General features: G+C 51.0%; 7 protein-coding genes across 7 annotated transcripts; 4 read left to right on the top strand and 3 right to left on the bottom strand.

Moving 5' to 3' along the window:
- Nucleotides 1-223: 223 nt before the first annotated feature.
- On the bottom strand, nucleotides 224-1,074 carry N7532_010170 (HNH endonuclease; the record flags this gene model as incomplete). The annotated part of the gene is made up of 2 exons (XM_056622661.1): nucleotides 224-802; nucleotides 880-1,074. The coding sequence occupies 2 exons, from the start codon at nucleotides 1,072-1,074 to the stop codon at nucleotides 224-226; spliced, it is 774 nt and encodes a 257-aa protein (XP_056470077.1).
- A 181-nt stretch (nucleotides 1,075-1,255) lies between these two features.
- On the top strand, nucleotides 1,256-3,342 carry N7532_010169 (uncharacterized protein; the record flags this gene model as incomplete). Its single annotated transcript, XM_056622660.1, has 5 exons — nucleotides 1,256-1,418; nucleotides 1,470-2,016; nucleotides 2,220-2,472; nucleotides 2,530-3,107; nucleotides 3,168-3,342. The coding sequence occupies 5 exons, from the start codon at nucleotides 1,256-1,258 to the stop codon at nucleotides 3,340-3,342; spliced, it is 1,716 nt and encodes a 571-aa protein (XP_056470076.1).
- Nucleotides 3,343-3,985: 643 nt separating this feature from the next.
- On the top strand, nucleotides 3,986-6,274 carry N7532_010168 (uncharacterized protein; the record flags this gene model as incomplete). The annotated part of the gene is made up of 3 exons (XM_056622659.1): nucleotides 3,986-4,045; nucleotides 4,106-5,803; nucleotides 5,867-6,274. 3 exons carry the CDS (start codon nucleotides 3,986-3,988, stop codon nucleotides 6,272-6,274), a joined length of 2,166 nt encoding a protein of 721 aa, XP_056470075.1.
- A 2,194-nt stretch (nucleotides 6,275-8,468) lies between these two features.
- N7532_010167 (uncharacterized protein) lies at nucleotides 8,469-9,187 on the top strand (the record flags this gene model as incomplete). Its single annotated transcript, XM_056622658.1, has 3 exons — nucleotides 8,469-8,492; nucleotides 8,541-9,029; nucleotides 9,074-9,187. The coding sequence occupies 3 exons, from the start codon at nucleotides 8,469-8,471 to the stop codon at nucleotides 9,185-9,187; spliced, it is 627 nt and encodes a 208-aa protein (XP_056470074.1).
- Nucleotides 9,188-12,090: 2,903 nt separating this feature from the next.
- Nucleotides 12,091-14,434, bottom strand: N7532_010166 (neutral/alkaline ceramidase; the record flags this gene model as incomplete). Its single annotated transcript, XM_056622657.1, has 2 exons — nucleotides 12,091-14,170; nucleotides 14,229-14,434. The coding sequence occupies 2 exons, from the start codon at nucleotides 14,432-14,434 to the stop codon at nucleotides 12,091-12,093; spliced, it is 2,286 nt and encodes a 761-aa protein (XP_056470073.1).
- Nucleotides 14,435-16,026: 1,592 nt separating this feature from the next.
- N7532_010165 (aminoglycoside phosphotransferase family protein) lies at nucleotides 16,027-16,776 on the top strand (the record flags this gene model as incomplete). The annotated part of the gene is made up of 1 exon (XM_056622656.1): nucleotides 16,027-16,776. One exon carries the CDS (start codon nucleotides 16,027-16,029, stop codon nucleotides 16,774-16,776), a length of 750 nt encoding a protein of 249 aa, XP_056470072.1.
- Nucleotides 16,777-18,649: 1,873 nt separating this feature from the next.
- N7532_010164 (HNH endonuclease signature motif containing protein) lies at nucleotides 18,650-19,785 on the bottom strand (the record flags this gene model as incomplete). Its single annotated transcript, XM_056622655.1, has 2 exons — nucleotides 18,650-19,729; nucleotides 19,780-19,785. The coding sequence occupies 2 exons, from the start codon at nucleotides 19,783-19,785 to the stop codon at nucleotides 18,650-18,652; spliced, it is 1,086 nt and encodes a 361-aa protein (XP_056470071.1).
- Between the last annotated feature and the right edge of the window lie 1,427 nt (nucleotides 19,786-21,212).

The raw sequence follows: 21,212 nt of genomic DNA, 5'->3' as shown, positions 1-21,212 counted from the left end.
AACCTATATGTTATTCGTGGATGTAAAAAAAGACATAGTTACGACTTCGTGTCGATTGTAACATAATTATTTGCATCACGATTTGGTATTCACATTCGATCATACATATATAAGATTTGCTAACATGGGCTGAACCCTGCGAATGTGCAGGGGACATTTGACCAGGTGGAGATCACATTTGAACCCCCATTAATTGCCTTTATGTATTCAATTGGGGTTGGAGCTATTTCGCCTTCCATCTAACTCTACCAACCCACTTCGCCCAATCTTGTACATCTTCCCTCTCCATAATTCTCTCTACAGTGAACCATTCCCTCGCGAGCTCCTCATTAGTCGCCATGCGATGTACAAAGCTATGACAAGCCCGACAAAGCCACGCAACACTATTCAATACCCATTCATCATGCCAGCCCCTCTTCACCACCTTCGCATGCACTCCCCGCGGAATCAGGTGATGATACGACAATGGGATCCAGTCGCGCTCGCAGATCTCGCATGCATCCGTCCGTGTATTCGACCAGGCCGGCGGTCCGGTCGTAACGCTCGCAATGTACTCGCTCAACACCGGGGAAAGGAACTCGGGTAGATCATTTCCATCGGGGATTAGACCGTATACGGAGAGTGTATCTGTTACCTCGACCGGGACTGGTGAGCAGATTTTGTCAAGGATATTGCGGTTTAACGGCGTGTCTCGGTCTTCTGGGACATATAGAGCTTGGAGAGAGGTGTCGTATTGGATTGCGGCGTAAGAGAGAGTTTTCAGGTCCTCTGGGAAGGTAGTGAAGGTTTCGCTGGCGATGAACTGTGAGCTAAGACGTAAGCTATAGCTTCTCGGAAGTCTTGTTTGGAACATTTCTCAATTCCAGGTGCTGCATGTACATCAATGAATTCTGCCAGCTCTTCCGGGTCAGCTCGTTCGTGAGTGATCACCATCTCCGTACTGGTCTCGTCTTTGCGTCCGTTTCGCTTCGCCTTTACCCGCCGCTTGGAGGATTTCGGCTTCTGTTCAGATCGGGCGACAATGGCACTCGAGAGACATTCTCGGAAGACGGTGTAGTTGACTTCGGATGTCATTGGGGATACGAGCTTCTCATTGTGTCCGGAGACCGGCCCCAGGTGCGCTTGGAATGTGGTCGGGTTTGAAGCTTGGACGGACGAGGTTTTTGCCCCGCGCAGCACGGCAGATTGACATCATCCGTATCTCGAACTTGCACTTAACATCTTCCCAAACCACACCCTTGAGAAACAACTTATCATGGCAGACAAGACTATCGTAGCATTTGATCTGTACGGCACGCTTTTGTCTACGGAGTCCATCGCCCAACAGCTGCAGAACCATGTCGGATCCAAGGCGCAAGCCGTCTCCGCCCTATGGCGGCGGTACCAGCTGGAGTACACATGGAGACTCAACAGCATGGGTAAGCAGCTCCATGCACATTGCGTTGATCGCTGCTGCTAATAACATGCAGAACGCTACGAGGATTTTTCACTTGTCACGCGAAACTCTTTGCTGCATGCTTTAGCCGAGCACGGCGAGCAGTTGAGCGACAGCGAAATCACCAGTCTGATGGAAGCCTACGACCATCTCACTACATTCCCCGACGTGGGCCCAACCTTGAATCGGCTGGCAGCGGACGCAAGCATTCAGGCCGTGGTGTTCTCCAATGGGTCCAGATCCATGGTCACCAACTCAGTCCTGCGCTCGAAAGATCTTGCTCCGCACGCAAGCACATTCAAGGACCTCGTCACTGTCGACGAGATTCGACGCTACAAGCCCTCGCCCACAAGCTACCGGCACATTGCCCGAAAAATGGAAAAAGAGACAACACAGATGGGCCAGATATGGCTCATCAGCGCGAATCCGTTCGATATTATAGGAGCGCGAAGCGTAGGCATGCGTGCAATTTGGGTTGATCGCGCCGGGCGAGGATGGCAGGATGCCGCAGTGCCGGATTTACAGCCAACGGCCATTGTACGCAGCTTGGAGCAGATCATGAAGGAGATACAAGGTCGGAAGTAGTGTCTTAGGGTTTGAATCCATTGATAGTCGTCCAATGGAAGAGAGAAAATGGGAATGTACCGCTGAAAATATTTCCAAATTCTCCACGTCACAACGAAGAATTTGGGGTAAGCCAGCAGATTCAGTCTATCCTCCTATTTCCCCTCGAAGAACCCATTGTGAGATGTGGTTTCCTGAGTGAATAAGGAGGATGTTTCAGTTTTGAAGAAGAAAAGAAATGGCAGCGCGCGTCGCGAAAACTCTGGGCTTATATACGAGGCCCGCACGTGACTGCTATCGATAAGCGGAGTCCGTCCGCCAAGCTCCTCTTCCGAAAGGGTTGGCCGCAGCTCCACAACTTCAAGCTGGAATCTCCAAGGGTTCCGCCGCCACCACTCTCTGCACTCGAACCCGTCGGCAGCATGGCGCGGCTGTTTGACCATAGCAGGTCCGCCTGGTTGTATCCTCTCAGGGTAGGTGACACTCCCATCCAATAATATGGGGTCCGTCCCAAGCTCATTGCTGTCCAGGGCATCCACTATTTCGCAACGCACCGCTTCCTTTGGCCCTTGTTCAAGGCCCGCCTCCTCCCAATAGTTTTGCTCTCGAGCTTCGTCTACTTCCTTCTGTTCTTCTTCACATATCTCCCTCAAGTGGCTTTCTTGGCCCTCTTCCAGGGCGCTGGTGCCTGGGTCAATGGCGCATTCCTTGTGCTTGGTGAAGGAGCTGCTATTGTCGCGGCACTGTTCGAGGCATTCTTCGTTGACGAGACTCTGGTGGACATATTTGACTCGGTGCTGGTGAACGAAGGCCAGGAGGGACTTGTGCTAGCTTCGCGCGTCATCTACCCCGAGGCCGGTGACCCGGCTAGCCGTCTTGGTACTCCGACCGTCAGCGCTGTATATGCGCCGTTCTCACTGCGACAAATCCTCGAGTTCATCATTTTGCTCCCGCTGAACTTTATCCCAGTGGCTGGAACGCCGATGTTTCTGGTGCTGACTGGATACCGGGGCGGGCCCTTCCACCACTGGCGCTACTTCCAGCTGCTGGATTACTCCAAGCAGCAGCGCAAGGAGAGCGTGAGCCGACGCCAGCTCCAATACACAACGTACGTCGTTTTATAGATGACCTTTGGTACTCGAAGGGAGCCACATACTGACCAAGATAGATTTGGAACGATTGCGCTCATCCTGCAGCTCATCCCACCCTTCTCGATGCTCTTCCTGATGACCACGGCCGCTGGTGCTGCGTTGTGGGCCGCAGATCTGGAGACTAAGCGGCAACTTGCAGCACAGCGACCCAGCCGACTGGGCGATAATTATCATGATGATTTCACGGCATAATCTTTCGTTTAAAATGAGCACATACGGCGATTAGTCAATGCAGACCCTTTCCGGCATCTTAAAAAGTATGGCACAGACCCCTTAAATTCAACTGTAGCAGAAAAAGTGGGTTCTCAAGTTTTGTAACCAGTGAAGCTCCTCAAAAAAAGGGCTTCCCTCCGGATTACGTGCTGCACGTGATCCGGCCCGAGGCAAGAGCCGACTGCGACTCTCCGTTGTTCCACTCCGCAATTGAATTGCTGCAAGTCGGACAAGTCGAGGGCTGCGAGGTGGACTGTAGCATTCCTTTTTCGACGGACTTGAGAGCCTTGTCTCTGCGATTCTCACGGAAGCCCGGGCGCGCCATTAAGCTGAGGCGCAGCTGACCGAGGTCCATTTGTTGCCCCGGCCGAACCCTGTGAGCCTGCCGTGGAGAACAGTCGGACAACGCTCTAAATCGAGGTGTTTGTTCGAGCGCGCGAATCTGAGAAGTGCCGACTCGAAATCCCACAGAACCCCTGCGAGTAAGTGGGTCACTCAAAGATCCCCCCGCAACGTGTGAATGTACGGGACTTTTGCCTCAACAGAATCTCTCCATCTACGTCGATGACAATGGCCTGAGACGGCAAAGGATGGAAAATTTGCTAGAGTCCCTTGCTCACGAATGGACACGAAATCGAGACTTCGCAAGGCCTGCGATGCCTGCAGCATCCGGAAAGTGAAGGTGGGTCTTGTCTTGCGGATGTTGAGCCGTGCTCGGGTGAGATGCTGAATTCCTCTCCAGTGTGATACGAGCGGTCCGCCATGTCGTTCGTGCGCCAGCTTGGACATACCTTGTACATATGAACGACCAAGCAGGCGCCGTGGGCCTCCGAACCGCCATGCAGAGGCTCTGAAAAAGCAGAAGCTGGAGACTCAGCCCGATGCATCTCCTGGGAGTCTCACTGACTATCCCCTGACGAGTACTCCGCAGCTCCAACCCCAGGCCCTGCATCAACCTCAATCTCAAAACCAGCCTCCGCCTCAAGTTCAACCCTCGCCTGTACTCCAGCACCCTGAGACTCCATTCCCTGCATCAGCAGAAGCAATCTGCTCCTTAAACACTGTCCAACTACTCCTTGACGATTTCTTCACTTACATCCATCCCTTGGTCCCAATCCCACATGAGCCAACTTTTCGAGCGGCTTTCGAGCGGCGAGAAGATGCCTCAAATGGTACATTCTTGGCTCTCCTGGCATCCATGATTGGGTTTTTGGTCGCTTCTTTTCCCCGTCGGCCGAAGCTACGTCTCAACACCGAGGCGGAACGATTCGCATTTCCTAATTCAATCGCTCTGGTCAAGCGATGCCATGATGTTGCTATTCAAGCCCGAGGTACTGGATATCTTGACCGAAATGCAACAGTCTATGATGCAGCCATCAGCTATTTCCTCGGAGTCTGCGCGGGCTACATCTACAGCATGCGCCGGTGCCGTATCTACTTGGCCGAATGTCGTACGATGCTGCAGGTTTACGACCTGTGTCGTTCTCCAACAGCTTCTTCGATGGTGCCGGCACTAAGTGCCACTAGTCCAATGTCGACCACCTCGGCTATTTCTCAAGACCCGCCGGCTCAGTTTCTTACAGACGACAAACCTGTAGATCTTATCTCCCAAGAACTTGGGCGCCGGCTCTTCTATGTCTCCTTAGTGGGATACCAGAGTCTACTCCAACTCGGGTCTTCTGATATCAGGATTCACGTTCCCCCAGAAACTCCCACCAGTCGCTATCCACCTCTTCCACTTGAAGTTGATGACGAGTTTTTGTTCTCAACCCATATCAACCCTCAACCAGCTGGCCGTGTCTCGATAATGGCTGGGTTCAATGCCAACGTGCGAATTTACAACTCATACAACTCGCTTTTGGCCTGGGAAACCGCTTTTGGCAGTGGCCAGATCTTTGATTGGACTTATCAACGCTCGTCCTTATGGCAGTGTCTCCAGACAGTCAAGTCTGCTCTCCTCAATGTTCCGGTGGAGTTGTCACTGTTCCACCCAAAGCAAACCTCTCCTGCTGGCCTGGCCGGGTTTGGTACAGATGGATCAGTGTTTAACTACCCCGACGACCACATTCACCAAGAACGACGTGCCATCCAGTATGAGATTCAAAAGGCCAACATTTATGCCAGTCAGCTCTGTACCAGATCATGGCTGGTTGAAAAGTACTGGAATCTATTTGATATGTACACCAAGTATGGCAATTCGGCCAGAGCAGAAGTTCCTACTCCTGCCACTCCTCACATCACGACCGAGAGCTTTCCGGAGCCGCCGCCTGATAGAAGCACCGACACTCCGTCGGATACATTTACACAGGCAGCATCACAAGCGCAAACTGACTACATTGGCCGTATGATGGCCGATGAGCGGAAGCTGGTAATCAAAGACCTTTTCGTGCTTCTGCGAACCGTCAATGAAGTGAACATGGAGCCAAATGGCGCCAGTATCGTAAGTTACCACATCTCCATATATATCTCACCTCACGTTGTGCCATGATCTAACCTGAACCAGACTGGGAAAATCCGCCAAATAGCATCAACCCTCCTCAACATGCCGCACAACTCCAAACCAAACTGGAATCAACAAGGTCCAACAACTATGACACCCGACAACCAATCCATTCAATTAACAGCCGATCAAACACCCACCGCCCCAACAGGCATGCCCATTCTCACTGCTGCAGAAGCAGAATCCTACCTCCACGCCTTCATCGACACTCTCATCCGCCTCGAAGGTTACTCAGCCACCCCCACTGACTCCGGTGGCGTTAGCGAGGGCGTCAGCCCGCGCGCGAATGGGAGAGCAATGAGTTATCTTAGTGACTATGAGCGGGATCAGGAGGAGTTAAGTCAGTGGGCCAGTTTGAAGGAGTACCAGCAGAAATTCGCTGAAGCCGGCGGTGTTCTTTCCGAGTTGTAATTCTGTCATGGGTTTCGGGCTTCGTGATCAGCTGTGAACCTACAACAATCTTGGGCTTGTTGCTATTGAGACGACTCCTTGCTCGGGGACTCCTGTGGAATACCATCTATTCTAGCGTTTGTATTTGAATATGATCAAGATCTCATCAACACCGCAGACAAGTCACCACTGGACCATACCTAGTTAACTACAGTCTCTTAAAAAACATTGATCGTATTTTTGGAATCTTCACATAAATCAAGCTAATATGAGTCAATCAAAGAGAAAGAAGAAACCATAATCATAACTTCAAGTCCGTCCACGAACCTCAGCTCGTAACATTCGAAACTCCACCCGGCATTGGTATCACTAGGAAGCAAGAAAAAATATCCAGAATGCGATACTGCGAAATAAACCCTAGCATTCTCACACTCATGAAGCCGTCACAGTCACGAAAATCGGCGACGGCAACGGAACAACAGACAAGATACCACCTTCGCCCGTTGAAGAACCCAACGATGTCTGGATAACCTTCTGCGTCGCAAGAGGAGCAACCGATCTTTCGACTGTAATCGTAGGTGTGATTGTCACGGTGGGAGTCGTTTCAGTCGCCGGATTGACGGTCACTGTGACTGCGTCGGCGGTGACGGTTACCGTTGCGGGGGGTGTGTATGTCTTGACGGTTTGGCTTAAGGCGTCGGATGGCTGGACTGTTTGGATTGAGGCCTCGGGTGTCATGCTTGCTTCTTTGGGGGCTTGTGATAAGGAGGATGATGACGAAGGATTTTCGACAGTGACTGTCACTGTGTTGCCCGGGATGACAAGAGTATACATTTCTGTCTTGGTAGATTTGACTGTGATCGTCTCTTCTGTCGAGGGCGTGGGAGTCGGGGTTGATGTTGGAGCCGGAGACGAAGTTGAGGTTTGAGATCGAGTTGCGGTCATTGTGGTGCCGGTGACGGTGACAGTATCTTCTGTTGTGTGTGTAGCTAGTACGGTGACTATGTCTCCCTCTGATGCCGGCGTTCGAGTGACGGTTGCTGTACTACCGACAGTGACCGTGTAATCTGATGTCCGGGTAGCCTGGACAATAACTGTATCTCCATCTTCTGAGCTAGCAGCTGCGCTTGTGTTGGTGCTTGTGGAGCTACTGGTACCGGGAGTCATCGTAGTTTCGGAAGTCTTGCCCTTGACTGTAGTCGTGATCACCGTCGTGGTTGTGATTTCTGTCTTGGTACTGTCGTCCGAGCCACCCCATGTGTACGACGCGGGCCAGTAGGTCGTTGTAAAGAATGGCTCTGTGCCACCCGGTGTGACCTTCAAGACTTCCGTCGCGGTAATGGTGAGCATATATTTGCCAGTGCCACTGGCAGGAGTAGAAATTGACGTTGCTCCTGCATCAGCAGACTGGGTCGTAGTCGCGGTCGTGGTCGCGGTGGACGTGAGAGGTGCGATGATGCCTATATCCGGGCTGGAGGCTGTCTGCGCAGGTTCGCTGCTCGAGGTAATTGGCGCAGTTGAGGGTGTGGCTGTGATGTTAGGAGTTGCGAATGTTGACTCCTTGGGTGGTGTGGATGCCGCTAGCTCGCTGGATTGAGTGCCTTCTATCTGCACTGAGCTCGACGCCATCAAGACTGGTGTCGTTTCCGGGGTAAGAGGCTGAATTGAGCCGACGCCCCGGTCTGTCGATGAGTGATCGTAGATGGTAAGATAAACTGGGGCGATTGAGATATGGGGTGCCTGTTTCTGGGTGCTCGACTCACTTGCAGAGATCGAAGGCAAGGACTCAGTAGAAGACACAGCCGTCGATGGTGTTGTCAGAGATGACAATGTAGAAACAAAGGCCGGGGTCGTAATAGAAGTCAAAGGTTGAGCTGATGACGAGCGATGGGCGGAAGAAGTCGGAATAACGGGAACCGATGAAGGAAACGACGAAGTAGAAAGTGGCGAAGCCTGAGATGATAGCTTCGAGGATGATGCGTAGGCAGGTGAAGTTGAAGTCAAACCAGATGTAGGCAGAGTAGAAACAGGCGAAGTCGAAGACAGAGTCACCGAAGAGAATGAAGATGAGACTGGGACAGAGGCCTGAGATGTCGAAGATCCAGATTCAGGAAAGAAAGGGAATGATGTGTAGGCAACACTCGAACGGTGAGTGCTGGTAGAAGAGATTGTTGTTGCCGAAGTCGACAGAGTTGGCGTTGTCATAAAACTTGACATGCTAGCGGCCGACTCCGTTGGGGTCTGAGAAGCACTACTCGAAGGGCTCTCCGTACTTGATGTCGGGTAGACAATCTCTGGAAAAGTAGATGTCGGGGAACTGCTCGCGCCTGAAGATGTCACCTTCATACTACTTGAGTTGGTAGAAGGTATACCACTTTCTGAGGAGGCCGGAGTTGACGACGGAGTGCTTGAAGCGACAATTGGTGTGGTCAAAAGCGTACTTGATGTAGTAATCGAAGGGGTCGATGGGGTGGTCGAAGAGCTTAACGAACCCGATGATGTAGTTGAAGTAGCCGCTGACGAGGTTGACGATACAACATCTGATTCAGAAGTGGTCGAGGTTGACGAGTCTTCGGAAGTAGAAGTGGTCCACCAGAAATCGGTCGGAGAGGGCAAAGGAGTGATGGTAATATCACGTTCGAAAATATCTGGCTTCTCTAGGTTCGACGAAGTTCCCGAGGACTCATTCCGTGCACCCAGACCAAGACTCATGTTTGAAGCGAAAGAGCGCGAGATCGGCCCAGCCGAGCATGACCATGCCAGCATGGAAAGGACAGTAAAGAGAGTGAGCAACATCTTGACGATCCTGTCTTGGCTCAGGGAGCCTTTCAAAAGAAGGAAGAGAACGAATGCGGCGTGGAAAACTTCCAGTGGTTCGGGAAGACCAGCAGAGAAACGAATGTTTCGAGCGGTCAAGAAAGCATGGAAAATTAATTCAGTAGAAGAAAGAAACAAAAACTTAGGCAAAGGATAACATGGCTGATTGGGGTAGTGAATAGTAACTTCATTAATGGTAGTGCATGGCTGCCTCCTGGGGGAACAATGAATGAAATGAATGAGTTGCGCCGATGGTGAATCACAGCCTAACCGGATGACAGGCTCGAATCAGAAAAGAGCGAAGCAATCTGAGACACGAAAGAGGAAATGACAGAGAAACAGAAAAATTAGCCAAAGAAAGGGCCGTCAAACTTGACGCGTTGGGCATGCCTTATGAAGGACGGATCATTGCCGCCTGGTGGACACACCGGCCTAGAACCTGCCATTGTTTGAGATATGGACCAGACCAAAGATCTAAAATTGAAATAGTAGCCCCGTCCGGGCGCTTTGCGAGACGAGAGGTACTGGAAATAGATCGATGATGCGGCGCGACGGAGAGCTTTGTAGCAGTTGGCGCCCGGCTTGCTGCAGAAGGCGGCACTGCGGCGTGTGATTGGTCCCCCGGACGATCCACCGTCTTTATTCAAACAATCAAGGGCACATCTGGTCCAATCAGCTCCTTTCTGCTGTGAGCTACTAATCATGGTAACCAAGGGTGAAATAGGCTAATTACTTGAATGCCAGGCTCCGAAATAAGTATAGCTGGTGCGAGCCTGAGGAGTGATGTGCAGAATCCCAATCTTAAAGTTAACTAGTTACAGGAGGAACAAGTTGATGCCTAAGGCAGAAATATCCACCGCTTCAGAGTAGGTAACTAACCATATTCCTGTAGATCCGTAGTACGGATTATCCAATAATTCCGGGTTCACTGTCTACCATGGTCCTTGAACTATAGGAGGTATTATCCCAAGGCGACCGTCAGCAGCACAGAATTCATTTTAACCTTCTAACTGTGCTTGATACTAAATGGTGTAACTAACAAGAGAAAGACATCTCCATGGCAGAACAGGAGCCTTTTCGAGTACTCGTCGTTATCTCGGACAAGAATACACATTGAAAGCGGGCTTGGTATGCTTCAGAGGACATATACGAGGTTACTCCGGAGGTTCTCAAAGACAAAGGCTTGCGGACGGACATCGACCAACCTCAACTGAGACTCTTGGCAAAGCACAGGTATCGAACGAGCGTGTTCCTTGTTTGATGACTCAACTTGCTACGATACCGCCACGGCACATCTGCTGTCTGAAAACAATCTTCCTGTTTCAATCGTTCGCCTCAGTAAAAAGCAGCCTACCCGACAAACCCTCCAATAAAGAACAAAGTGAATGACGACATTGCCCGAATTCACGCCGACAACGGCACAGGTAGCGTCCCACCCTTCGCTATTGATTATATTGTTGGAGTTTCGCTATGTAAGAATCCACGGGATCCGTCATTCCTATTTTGATCTCGGAGGCATCAGTGTATTGTGATAGATCGAGAAGGTGAAAAAGCGGCTACATCGATCTCCTTTGTTATGTGGTCACTGAAGACATACGACCCTGCACGATTGATATAGACAGGCTGAACGATTCACTGATTGCAAAGGCGAGATATCACATTTATATTCATCCATGTTGAATAGAACAGAACATGATTCATTGGAAATAAGATCAGCGAAATCTTTTAAAACATAAACCAGAAAATCAGAAAGCAATGACAGGAAGAAATTGCCAAATCTAAACAAACTCAAACGAAGTAAAGATTGGACCACCTACACCACTCACAAAAACCAGACTTTGGTTAGAGGCACGCCAGTACCGAAGCTTATATTCAGAAGGAAGCCAAAGCATCTTCTGTCCATCTTTCATGATCCATTCCCCTTCAACGTGCAATAGGCCTGTTGGCTATCTCTGTAGAACACTGCTATTAGGAACAACTTCACCCATGTGGATGTCTCGAGACCCTTCTTCTGTCATGAGGTAATCACCGTCTTTTGAAAACCGAAGATTGTCGGGATACCCGGACTTGAACACTCTCTCTTAGCTCCAGTCGCAATTTCCCAGGTCATTGAGCGGTTAGCAAGAGATTTGCCATCATGCGAGAACGCGAGTGGACCTTGTTCTGAATCATCCAATGAATGTGCCCACTTTCCGGTGGCGACATCTAGCAATTTTGTAGCATAGTGTTGACCTTCTCCCCAAAAATCAAGCAGCGAGGAGCTTGCTATCGTATGAGAAGGCTCGATCGTCTTAGACACCTTAGGCCATTCAATTCTGTAACGGCTTTCGCTAGAAGCAGTAATATCCCAGATGTGGACACAGACGTCTGTGGCTGTGGCCAAAGTCTTACTGTCAGGTGAAAAGGTGATGGCCTGGACATCATCGTCGAGCTGAAGGGTCCGCGTGCAGACGCCGGTTGTGGCTTATCGTAGCTGCAGGTAATCATTTGCGCCTACGCAACGGCCTTGCCGTCTGGTGAAACTTCCATATACTCCAACTCAATTCCGTCTTCCGGGACAGTAGATTCGGCAGACTGGGTATCGTCAATCACGGTAGTATCCCACACTCGGCCCTTATAATCACTCGAAGCAGGCGCAAGTGTTCGGCAATCAGGAGAAAAACTTGCTTGCCATCAGGATAATATGCCAAGGTCTGGAACTTTCCGTTGTCATTCACTGTCGCTTCCATTGGGAAAGATCGGAGGGACTGAATGGAACGTGGCAGGTTCCGGGCAACGCAGCGCAACGCGCCCTCTCTCCTTGCTACGTATCTCCTTCTCGGAGCTTCTTTCTTTTGATCTACAGAAGTTGATTGAGACGTGCAGTCTTTACTCGACTTAATGAAATTGGATATCCAATATATCATCCAACATATATAAGCTAACAAATCTCGAGTCCTTTTCTTCATAAAGCCTTCAAATACGATCTCCCTGCACTGGAGGTAAGGTCGCAACTCCAAAACTCAGAGCAAAGCTAACACTCAAGCAGAGACAGTGAAAGACCCCCCAACCCCCTCAAACGACGAGATATGCCCAAGCGCATTTTTCGAGTCCCCATAATATCGCATGCGATACGTCCCACTCTGCACCGGACTCGGATCATCGACGCCATAAAACTCATCCTCGATTTCCCACGAGATCGTCACCTCGCTATGCCCCAGCACCAAATTCGTGCGCTCCCACGAGAAAACCAAATTCCAATCCCAGTCGTTCCGCACAACTTCCCAATCGCCCGAGTCCGTCTTTCGTTCGACGGCCGCATAGGTCGATTCTTGTCGGAGGTTGTTTCGCGGGTTCGCGCCGACGAAGGTTGTTGTGACTGTGTCGCCGGGGCTGTAGGTTTTGTTGTTTGGGTTTGAGGAGACTTCGCCGAAAGATTTGCCGATTGGATGCTCGTCGTAGATGACGCCCGTGATGAAGCTGAGGGAGTTGTTTGTGTTGAGGGGTGGACTGGGGCCTGTGGGGATGTCGGGGAGGCTGGAGATGCTTGCTGCGCTACCGAGGTATGGGAGGTAGGTGAGGGTTAGATTTATGTATGCTGCTAGCTCGTTGGGTCCGAATAGTGTGGATGCGCCCTCGTACCGCTGCACGTTATATTCCTCTTCAGTCGTCACGTAGTGCGCGTAGCTATTTGATGGACCGCCGAGGACGATGAGTGGGTTATCGATGGAGAGGGTGTCTTTAGCGCCCTTTGCAATGGTTTCTTTCCATCTTCGGCCGGACATTGTTGTGGCTTCGCTCGTTGAGATGATGATGAAGAGTTGTCCGACTCGGAGGACTTGGATGTCGACGATATCTGGGGCCCAGGCGTAGGGTAGGGTGAGGGTTCCGACGTCTAGCAGAATTTCTTTGGCACCCTGGCATTCCCGCCGCTCCTCATTTGGTTCGTGAATGAATGCGCGGGCAACTTTCCATAGTGGGTTCTGTGTTGCAGGTCCAGTGGCATTCTGGGTGAAATCAAATGCACCGGGTCCATCAGTCGTACCGGCAGCGAAGGAGTATCCGAGTGCTGCAGGGCATGTCTTTAGGGTACTTCCATTGAAAGGCGAAACAAACTCGTACCCATTCATGTCATGGTACACATGGAAAGACTTGACGTCGGAACTACCTGTGATGATCGTTGGGTTGGAATCCAATTGCTCGTAGAGCTTCTTGGCCGCCAAATACTGGCGCTTTCCGATCTCGAAGCAACTCTTTGCGCCGTTGTCTTTCTCGCGGAAATAGGGTCCCCGGCCGTGGCATGCCTCGTTCGTGCCGCCACAAGTACTGTCTGAGTATGTGCATTCCTGCCCAGAGCCGTCCTCACACCAGGCGCCGAGGATGTTCGGACTGGTATCTCCAACATTGGCCTGAGAAAATCCAATGACCGCGTCGTTGGTGAAACGGGAGTCATTTTCGACGCTGCGCTCGAAGATGTAGGCTGCGACTCCTTTGTTGTCACCAGTGACCAAGGTGTTATTGTTGTACAAGGATGTGCCATGCACGGGGAACCAGGTCAAGACGGCCGCAGTCTTATTGTCCGACTCGCGGTCAAATCGGAGGAGAGTCAACGCCTTGTCCACCTTGGCCGAGTACTTTGCCTTTTCTTCCTCAGGGTTATGGTCGTACGAGTATGGGCTGCGGTTGACGTTGGCATCCTCGAGCTCGATCGAGCCAAAGGATAGCCGGCCCAAGGCGAGGTTTTCGTGCGCACGCTTGATGGAAAGGACCGTCCCATCGACAATAGCCTGGTAACTCTGCTTATCGAAACCCTTGGTCGGGATCTGGGGCAGGAGGTAGTTCATCCAGGCTCCTGGGCCGGAGTGGGAGTGCGTCCCGGTTAGTGCAACATTGTGTTCGCCGTATCGTTCATAGTCGCCGCCAAGAGCTGCAAGTCCTTGCAAAACCCCGTGTCGCACAGCAGTGTCACCGGCCAACGTGTCGAGGACCAAGTATATAAAAGTTTCCTTGGGATTATTGGGGTCGGCAAAGATGAACGCCCGAGAGTAGATTCTCTGTCGCAGACCCGTACCCAGCTGGTCCAAGCTGGCGTAGCCGTTGAAGTCAACTTCAACAACTGGGCTGGATCGCATGTCAGCTATGTCTCCTGCTCAGGGGTAGTCCACCGACAGACACTTACCCTGTCACGTCTGCTTTGCCCGCGCCCACCAGGAATAATCCGTCATCCGTCGCAGCGCTAGCTCTACTCCTCCACTGGTTGAAATTTCGATTGAAACTGCCCACCGGCACTTTGTCATTATACCGAGCCAACGCCAGCAACTGCACAAACACCAACAGGGCGAGGGTGAACCCTGCAAAAGCCGTCCCCAGACGCAGATTAGCCATGGCGGGAAATATCGAAATGGCGGCGCGGTATCGCTAGACGGTTGAGGAAAGCAACACGAACTATGACATCAGGTCACGCCCGCTGCATGGAGCGCAGAAAAATGCGGGAGTCGAACGGGGAATGCACGCGAGTTCTTAAAGCCCAGTCGACGCAACGAAATATCGTCCGAAGTGCGGTGGACAAGAACACTCTTGGAAGGAGGGACGGATGACTTTCCCCGGGCCTTCGGATCACTTATTGCAGGCAGATCATTATCCAAGCTTGGCATAAGCTGTCGGGGTCGGGGAGATTCGCCTAAGCGATGGCGATGCGTGTGATGTGCGAAGCTCTCCTGCAGGGCTGCGATCGTCGTGCGACTTCACATTCCGCGTGCCCAACTCGGCTAGTTGGCCGTCGAGGCGGGCGCGATGCAACCAAGTGGCTCTTTCCCCGCACGGAGGGGGAAATGTGTCCGATCAGGATTTTCGAGGGTAACCCGAGACCAGAGGTACTGCTGTGGTATACCAGGTCAGCGTGGAGGGGTTCCGTCGGTATCTCAGGAACAGGGTTTGGACCCGCTGTTCATCGGCGATCCTCCAAAGTCGGGGGCTGGCAACCTTGGCTTTAATGCACCAACCAGCGAAGTCTCGTTGCTTTTCCGCCTGTGCTCCATCACTTAGGGGATTTTATAGATCGAATAATCGAGTATTCACCATGTGTGCTCGAGTCATGACCTCGTGCAGCTTATACCTTCCTAGAAATTCCCGATCGGTGCTAGCACAAAGTGGGTCGGGTTAGGGTGGGAGTATATAAGCACTAAATTATGTTGCTTGGCGATAATCAACAACAACTTACCAACGATTGGTTTTAGCTGAAGAGTACTCGAGGCTCTCATAGCCTGAACAGCGTTTTATTCGGGTGACTAGGTGTCCCACTCCTCTAATTGTATGGCAGGAATAAATGTAGTAGTAGATCCTCAATACAATGGGAACATAAAGCATGACATGCACGATCGAGGATGCTTTGAAAAAGTAGCAAGTACTATAATCAACAACAATACGAAGCCACTAGCTGATCACTTCAACTCGTTCCCAAGGGTTGCTCCTGGTGCGTCACGGGATCGCGAAATCTGGCTGCGGTCGAAGAGTGCCTATTGGAAACGGATTGGCAAATGGGAACAGACAGCCATCAAAACAGTCGCTCAAACACTGAACAGTCTTCTGGATGATCAGCTGATCGGTCATATGAACAGTCTCCTACACCGTAATGTCATGAGGGCTGCCACTGCAACTTGGATGGGCAACGTGGGTGACTAATCTTGTGGCCCACCCAGCACTCGAATCCCTCCGGGCTCCCTCATCGATTCGATGGCTGACCACAACTCCCCAAAAAACCCTCCATAGGCAGAAGAGAGGGAAGTAGGGACTTAGTTACACGTGCACACCGCCTTGCACGCAGTCAACTCTTCCACTGCCGCACCTCAGCGTCCAGTCTTGATCCTTCCTCGCTAAATGCTCCTCCTGTCCCGTTGTTTTTTCTTGCCTTGCATATTGGACAAACCAGCCCACTGCGCAGCGATACGCACACGACAACACGATAATAACCTCTGAGCATGGATACAACGAAGGTCCAAGAAGAAACGACGCTCCATTCGTTGTTCAGTCGCAAGGTTGTCCGGGTCAGCGAAAATCTCGTCGTGAAGTCCGGCACAAACCTCCGTTCCCACGAAGCGCAGACACTCCATTTCATTGCAGCAAATACGACGATACCAGTACCTAAAGTTCATGATGTTCGCTGGCAAGACGGCAAAGTCCTGGAGATTGTAATGGACTACATGCCTGGCAAGCGACTCGATGAAGCGTGGAATACTTTGGACCTTGACCAGAAGCTCTCTATTTCCGACGAACTTCATTCCTACCTTTCTCAACTTCGCGACTTGAAAGGTGACTACATCGGGGCTGTTGACCGTGGCAAGGCTTTCATTGGACGGCGGGCGTCAATTGAAGGCGGTCCATTCGAATCCGAGCTGCAGTTCAACGAGTTTATCTTAGGGGATCTTGTTCGGTCAGCACCAGCTCTGATACGGCATTACGCCAAATTCGCGCTTACCGATAACCATGAGATTGTCTTTACTCATGCTGATTTCGCTCCGCGGAATATTCTTGTGGAAGGAGGCCGTGTTACAGCCATCCTTGACTGGGAAGATGCTGGTTGGTATCCAGAATATTGGGAATATATAAAGGCTCTCCAGCAACTAAAACCGATGCCTGACTGGCCAGAATACTTGTCCCGTATCCTTCCTCCCCGCTACGAGAGAGAATACATAGGCATGTCCTTTCTGGCTCTTCTGTTACGTCACTGACTGGTACATTGTGGACTAAGCAAGTGAGAATGAACAATATTTAATGGCACCACCTCAAAGTTTAAAGCCTGGTAGTGATACTAAGGGGATGTCGATCAGGTTGTATTGTTGATCATGTGACCCATGAGTCAAATTGGCCACCGACTTGGCAGGACACCCGCGGGACGGTAGCGACTCTGATTGGCCACATGCGAACGGGACTAGCGCCCTTCGCGCATAGGTATAAACATCGCCAGCAAGTTTGAATGTTCCTTCCTTCTCTTCCCTCTTCAACTTACTTACCAAGCTTGGGTGGACCGCGGTCATGAATACAGTTCACCACAGAACGACCACTGCATTGTACAGCGCGTTGGCCGCCCGTTCAGTCACCTTTGGGAGGCTGGGAGCCGTATTCTTTGGCGCACCCTTCGTGAGTTCTACATTTTTTCATCAGCTTTGGGTCAACGACTCGAGCCCGGAGAAGAGGTGTCACCCATCTGCATGTGACGACAGTCGCCTCCAGGGCGCTCGAGAACCAAGAGCCGAACGCCGACCTGGAACACCGAGGCCTATGCAATGCAACCTCAGACAGGGGCGGGTGGAGTGAGGTGCGCATAGCCGACGGGGCCCAAGGTGCAATCCTCTGACAGTGCGAAGAGCATCCGGGAGTTGATAGAGGTTCATAGACAGAAAGCAGCGGCTCAGACGCGGGTGAAGGAGATCTGTGAGTAAAGTTAGTTGTGTAAGGTTGGTTCGTTCCGGCCAAATCGTCTGAAACGGCAAAATTCGAAGTGATCCGCACCATCTAAGGGCATCTGCTCGACGCGAGACAGGATCGCATGGTTGGCTGCCCATCATGACCGGGACGGCCTGGTGGCCGATAGAGCGGCATCTCCGGTGAAATGAAAGGGGCAGTGCATCAGGCTGCAGGCTATAGCGCCCGACCTAGTGGGGGCCGGAAAAGAAAGGGGTTGAGAGAGGGAAAGAGGAGAGAAAGTGCGTTGTTGTGTCGCGGGAGGGCGAGCTGTCTTTTATAGAGGGAGAGGGCGTAGAGTCCGGGCGGTAAAAGCGGCCAGTGAGGCACTAAACCACATTGATAAACCACATTGAGGTGGCTCTGCGGGAGCCATACCGGAAGGGGCAGGCGGTCGGACACAGCAGAAAAACGGTGCCAATGGGAGCCGAATCCAGCCCCCGCTTGCCGTCGTGTATAATACTATAATTATTAGTATCTAAGAGACAGTCTAGTCCCTTCTTCAATCTAGGACCTTAATCTTTTGAGTACCCTATATCACTTATATGATTTAGCTCTGTTTATAAGAGCTCCTTAGAAAGCTAAAGGCCGTACCCGAGAATAATAAAGCCGAATTAGAATAGTCGAGTAAGCAAAATTTAGATCTCTAGACGAAGTGTTCTACCCACTTAATCGTGAATACACCCCAATGCTAAGTGACGGTAAAATGAACGCCGAAAGCGGCTACATTCGACGCCAGTTTAAGCGTTCATTTTACGAAGATATTAGTCATTCAAGCATCACGGCTAAAATAGCATAAAGCCCATCAAACGAGTGCGTGAATTTTTATTTTTATTTTTATTTTTATTTTTATTTTTATTTTTATTTTTATTTTTTAACGGGTCTAAGTGAGCTTCGGAAAAGTTGGGAGACGGACCCGAGTGAGCTCGATACAGGTCCGAGTGACCTGCGTTCTGAACGAGTACTCACCTGCAGGAAATAGTCAATCTAAAATCTTGTTGATGTTAAAAAGGTGCTCCATCGGGTTATCCGTGCTGAAGCGAAAAGTTATAACCTCCACCCAAGCCGCAGCAAACGACACACACGACCCCGCCCCCGAATCTGCGGTATGCGGCAAGGACATCACCCCGGAATATTGGCTTAGAGTCTCTTATTCTCATAGTCAAGAGATTTCGCCTGTGACTGTTCTTGCGCTGGACGTTGCTTCATTTTTGGCTTTGGGGATTCGGGCGATTCCTCGACGTTAGCAGGTAAGAGCGAGAGACTGCTAACTGCAAGGGTTTCTTCGATGTTCGTGCTTCCACTTGGGGCGAGCCCACCACACTCTCTGAAGTGGTTGATGACTTTATCCATTGACTCGCCTTGTCCGCTCATATGCAGAAAAGTACCGATGCATGCATGGACTTGGAGGAATTGAGGGTCTGGAAGCTTCCAATGTCCCTGGTGTACTCTGAATAGCACAAGTCGTTTTTTTGGCAAGTTCTGGATGGGTCCTGTCGGCATACCCGTGAATGTTTTAATCCGGTATTGGTTGGGGACTCCAGTTGCTTCAAAGATTAGCTTGAACTGTCCGAATCCTTTATGTAGCTGTGAGTCGAGCATCAGCATATTCTCCTCGCAGTTGATCAGCTTGAGGTCCTCAGACATTGCTCTGAGAACGGGGAAGTAACGTCTAAGGTTGATCCAGATTTTTGCATGTCGGTCCACATCCTTCCCGTCAAGAGGCTGAAAAATTCCCAGTGTATAGGGGATTATATGTGCCGCTTCGAGGTACGTCGTTCTTGCAGATTTAGGGTGCGGGTGATCGATGCTGTACTGATGGGTCGCCATGCATTTGTATCCATCACGCTCAAGGCAGTTTTTCCGCAATTTTGAGTGAGGATTCCTGCTGATGGGCTCGATGCTCTTTCCCTTGATATCTTCAACTGAATCTTCAACGCCGGAACGTGGAGATGGGGTGACTTCCGTTGGCGTTTTACCCCCTTGCGCTTTCATCGGAATTAACAATCCCGATCTGATGCTTTGGACAAGTTGCCGCAGCGCCTCATCATCTGGCCGCGGCTCACCATCTTTACCCTTCAAAATATCCTTCGCTAAATTCTCTTTCCCACCAGGTGGGAGCATTGTCCAGAGGAGGCGGAGGAAGCCTTTTGTGTCGTCCGAGGGTTTACCGCCTGAGGGTTCAAGTGGCACATAGCTGTTCAGCCTTTGATCCAGCTCCTAGATTGAGTGTCAGTAGTTGAAAGAACAGAAGATATAGGAAGGCTTACTACCATTGGGAGTGACATTCTGCTGACTTCAAGCCGGCGGCGAGCTTGAGGGAGGTGGGTGGGTGAGGGTGTGAAGGGAAGCGATGCTTGGGATTCTGATCTCGTGAGCAACTTTGAGCAGGAGATGAATGCTGCGTTTGCGTTGTCTTTCTCCGACAGTGACTCGCGTGTGAGTCCAGCTGGCGGAGAGCTTGACGGAGCTGAAGGTGGGTGAGTTCATTGTGCCATCTCTGGAGCTGGCGGTGAGCTTGAGAGAGGTGAAGGTGAGAGAGGCGAAGTGAGGGAGATGAACGTGCGAGTCGAGCTGGTGGTGAACTTGAGGGAGGTGATCGTGGGTGAGTTGACAGTGGGGTGACGCGACTTCTGAGTCGAGCTTACTAGGTTGAATATGGCAGGCGGTCACACTAGGGCGGTGAGACTTAGCTCATAGTCACTGGTCCGTGGGCGGTCGGTGTTGACCGCCCTTCCTCACGTGAACCTACTATAACAGTAACCGGCCCGGGCAGAGATAACAACTAAAATTCGTCTTTAGAATTCAATCAAGTGAAGTACGCATTGGCATAGTAGAAGAAAGAAGACACAACGAAGACCAAATTCAGGGAAAATTCATTTTTCCCTCAGAATGGCGGGCCAAGACCGTCAGGCAATAAGCTGAAGTGAGCAAGCGCTGGAGGATATACAATGGGAGATCAGGCCATGTCTTCCCTCGAGCTCCTCGGAGTGACCGAGGCAGCAAAGCGCTTATCATCGGAGGATGTGGGACAAAGAAAGAAGAATGACGTCGGCCAGTCGGAGCATCAGGGGTGAGCGATCAGTGTGCTCTGGGAGCGCTCCGGGAGCGCTCAAGGTCGCTCAGGGTCGCTCAGGGAGCAGCTCAGGGCGGCGGGGAGACTAACTCAGGCTAGACCCCGGGAGCCGATCGCTTCCCGAGGCGGCAGTGTTACCGTCACCTTTTTTACACTTAAAAAGGTTTCTTTGATTCTATTACCTTTTAATAAAACATTTAACTAATCGCTACTACAGGTCTAAGGATTTATAGTATTTATTAATATAAGCCCACAGCGCCGTGAGGTATTCCTAGGGCTATAAAAAAAGGAGCTAAAGATAGTTCTAATTTAAGATATACGCACACACTAGAATCATTCTCATTCCAGTCGTCCAGACTCAGTTGCGAAGCATACATCCATGCACCATAAACCTCCTACAAGGAAAGGTTTACCATGGTCTCCGGATGAATTCGCCCTTGTGTAAAAGCTCAGAGTCGAAGACAATCTCCCTTGGTCGGCAATCTATCGGGAATTCTCACGGAAATTCCCTGGTCGGACTAAGGGCTCCCTGCAAGTGTATTGGAGCACAAATAGAAAGCGAATCTAAAAAATATGCGTGTTTTGACTGATAGCCATGCTTGGTTCGCCTGTCATCTCAAGCGAAAG

The sequence above is a fragment of the Penicillium argentinense genome (assembly GCF_028826775.1).
Source record: "Penicillium argentinense strain IBT 30761 chromosome Unknown utg000010l_segment0_segment0, whole genome shotgun sequence".
Classification (NCBI taxonomy): domain Eukaryota; kingdom Fungi; phylum Ascomycota; class Eurotiomycetes; order Eurotiales; family Aspergillaceae; genus Penicillium; species Penicillium argentinense.
This window is presented reverse-complemented; position numbering and strand designations above follow the sequence as displayed.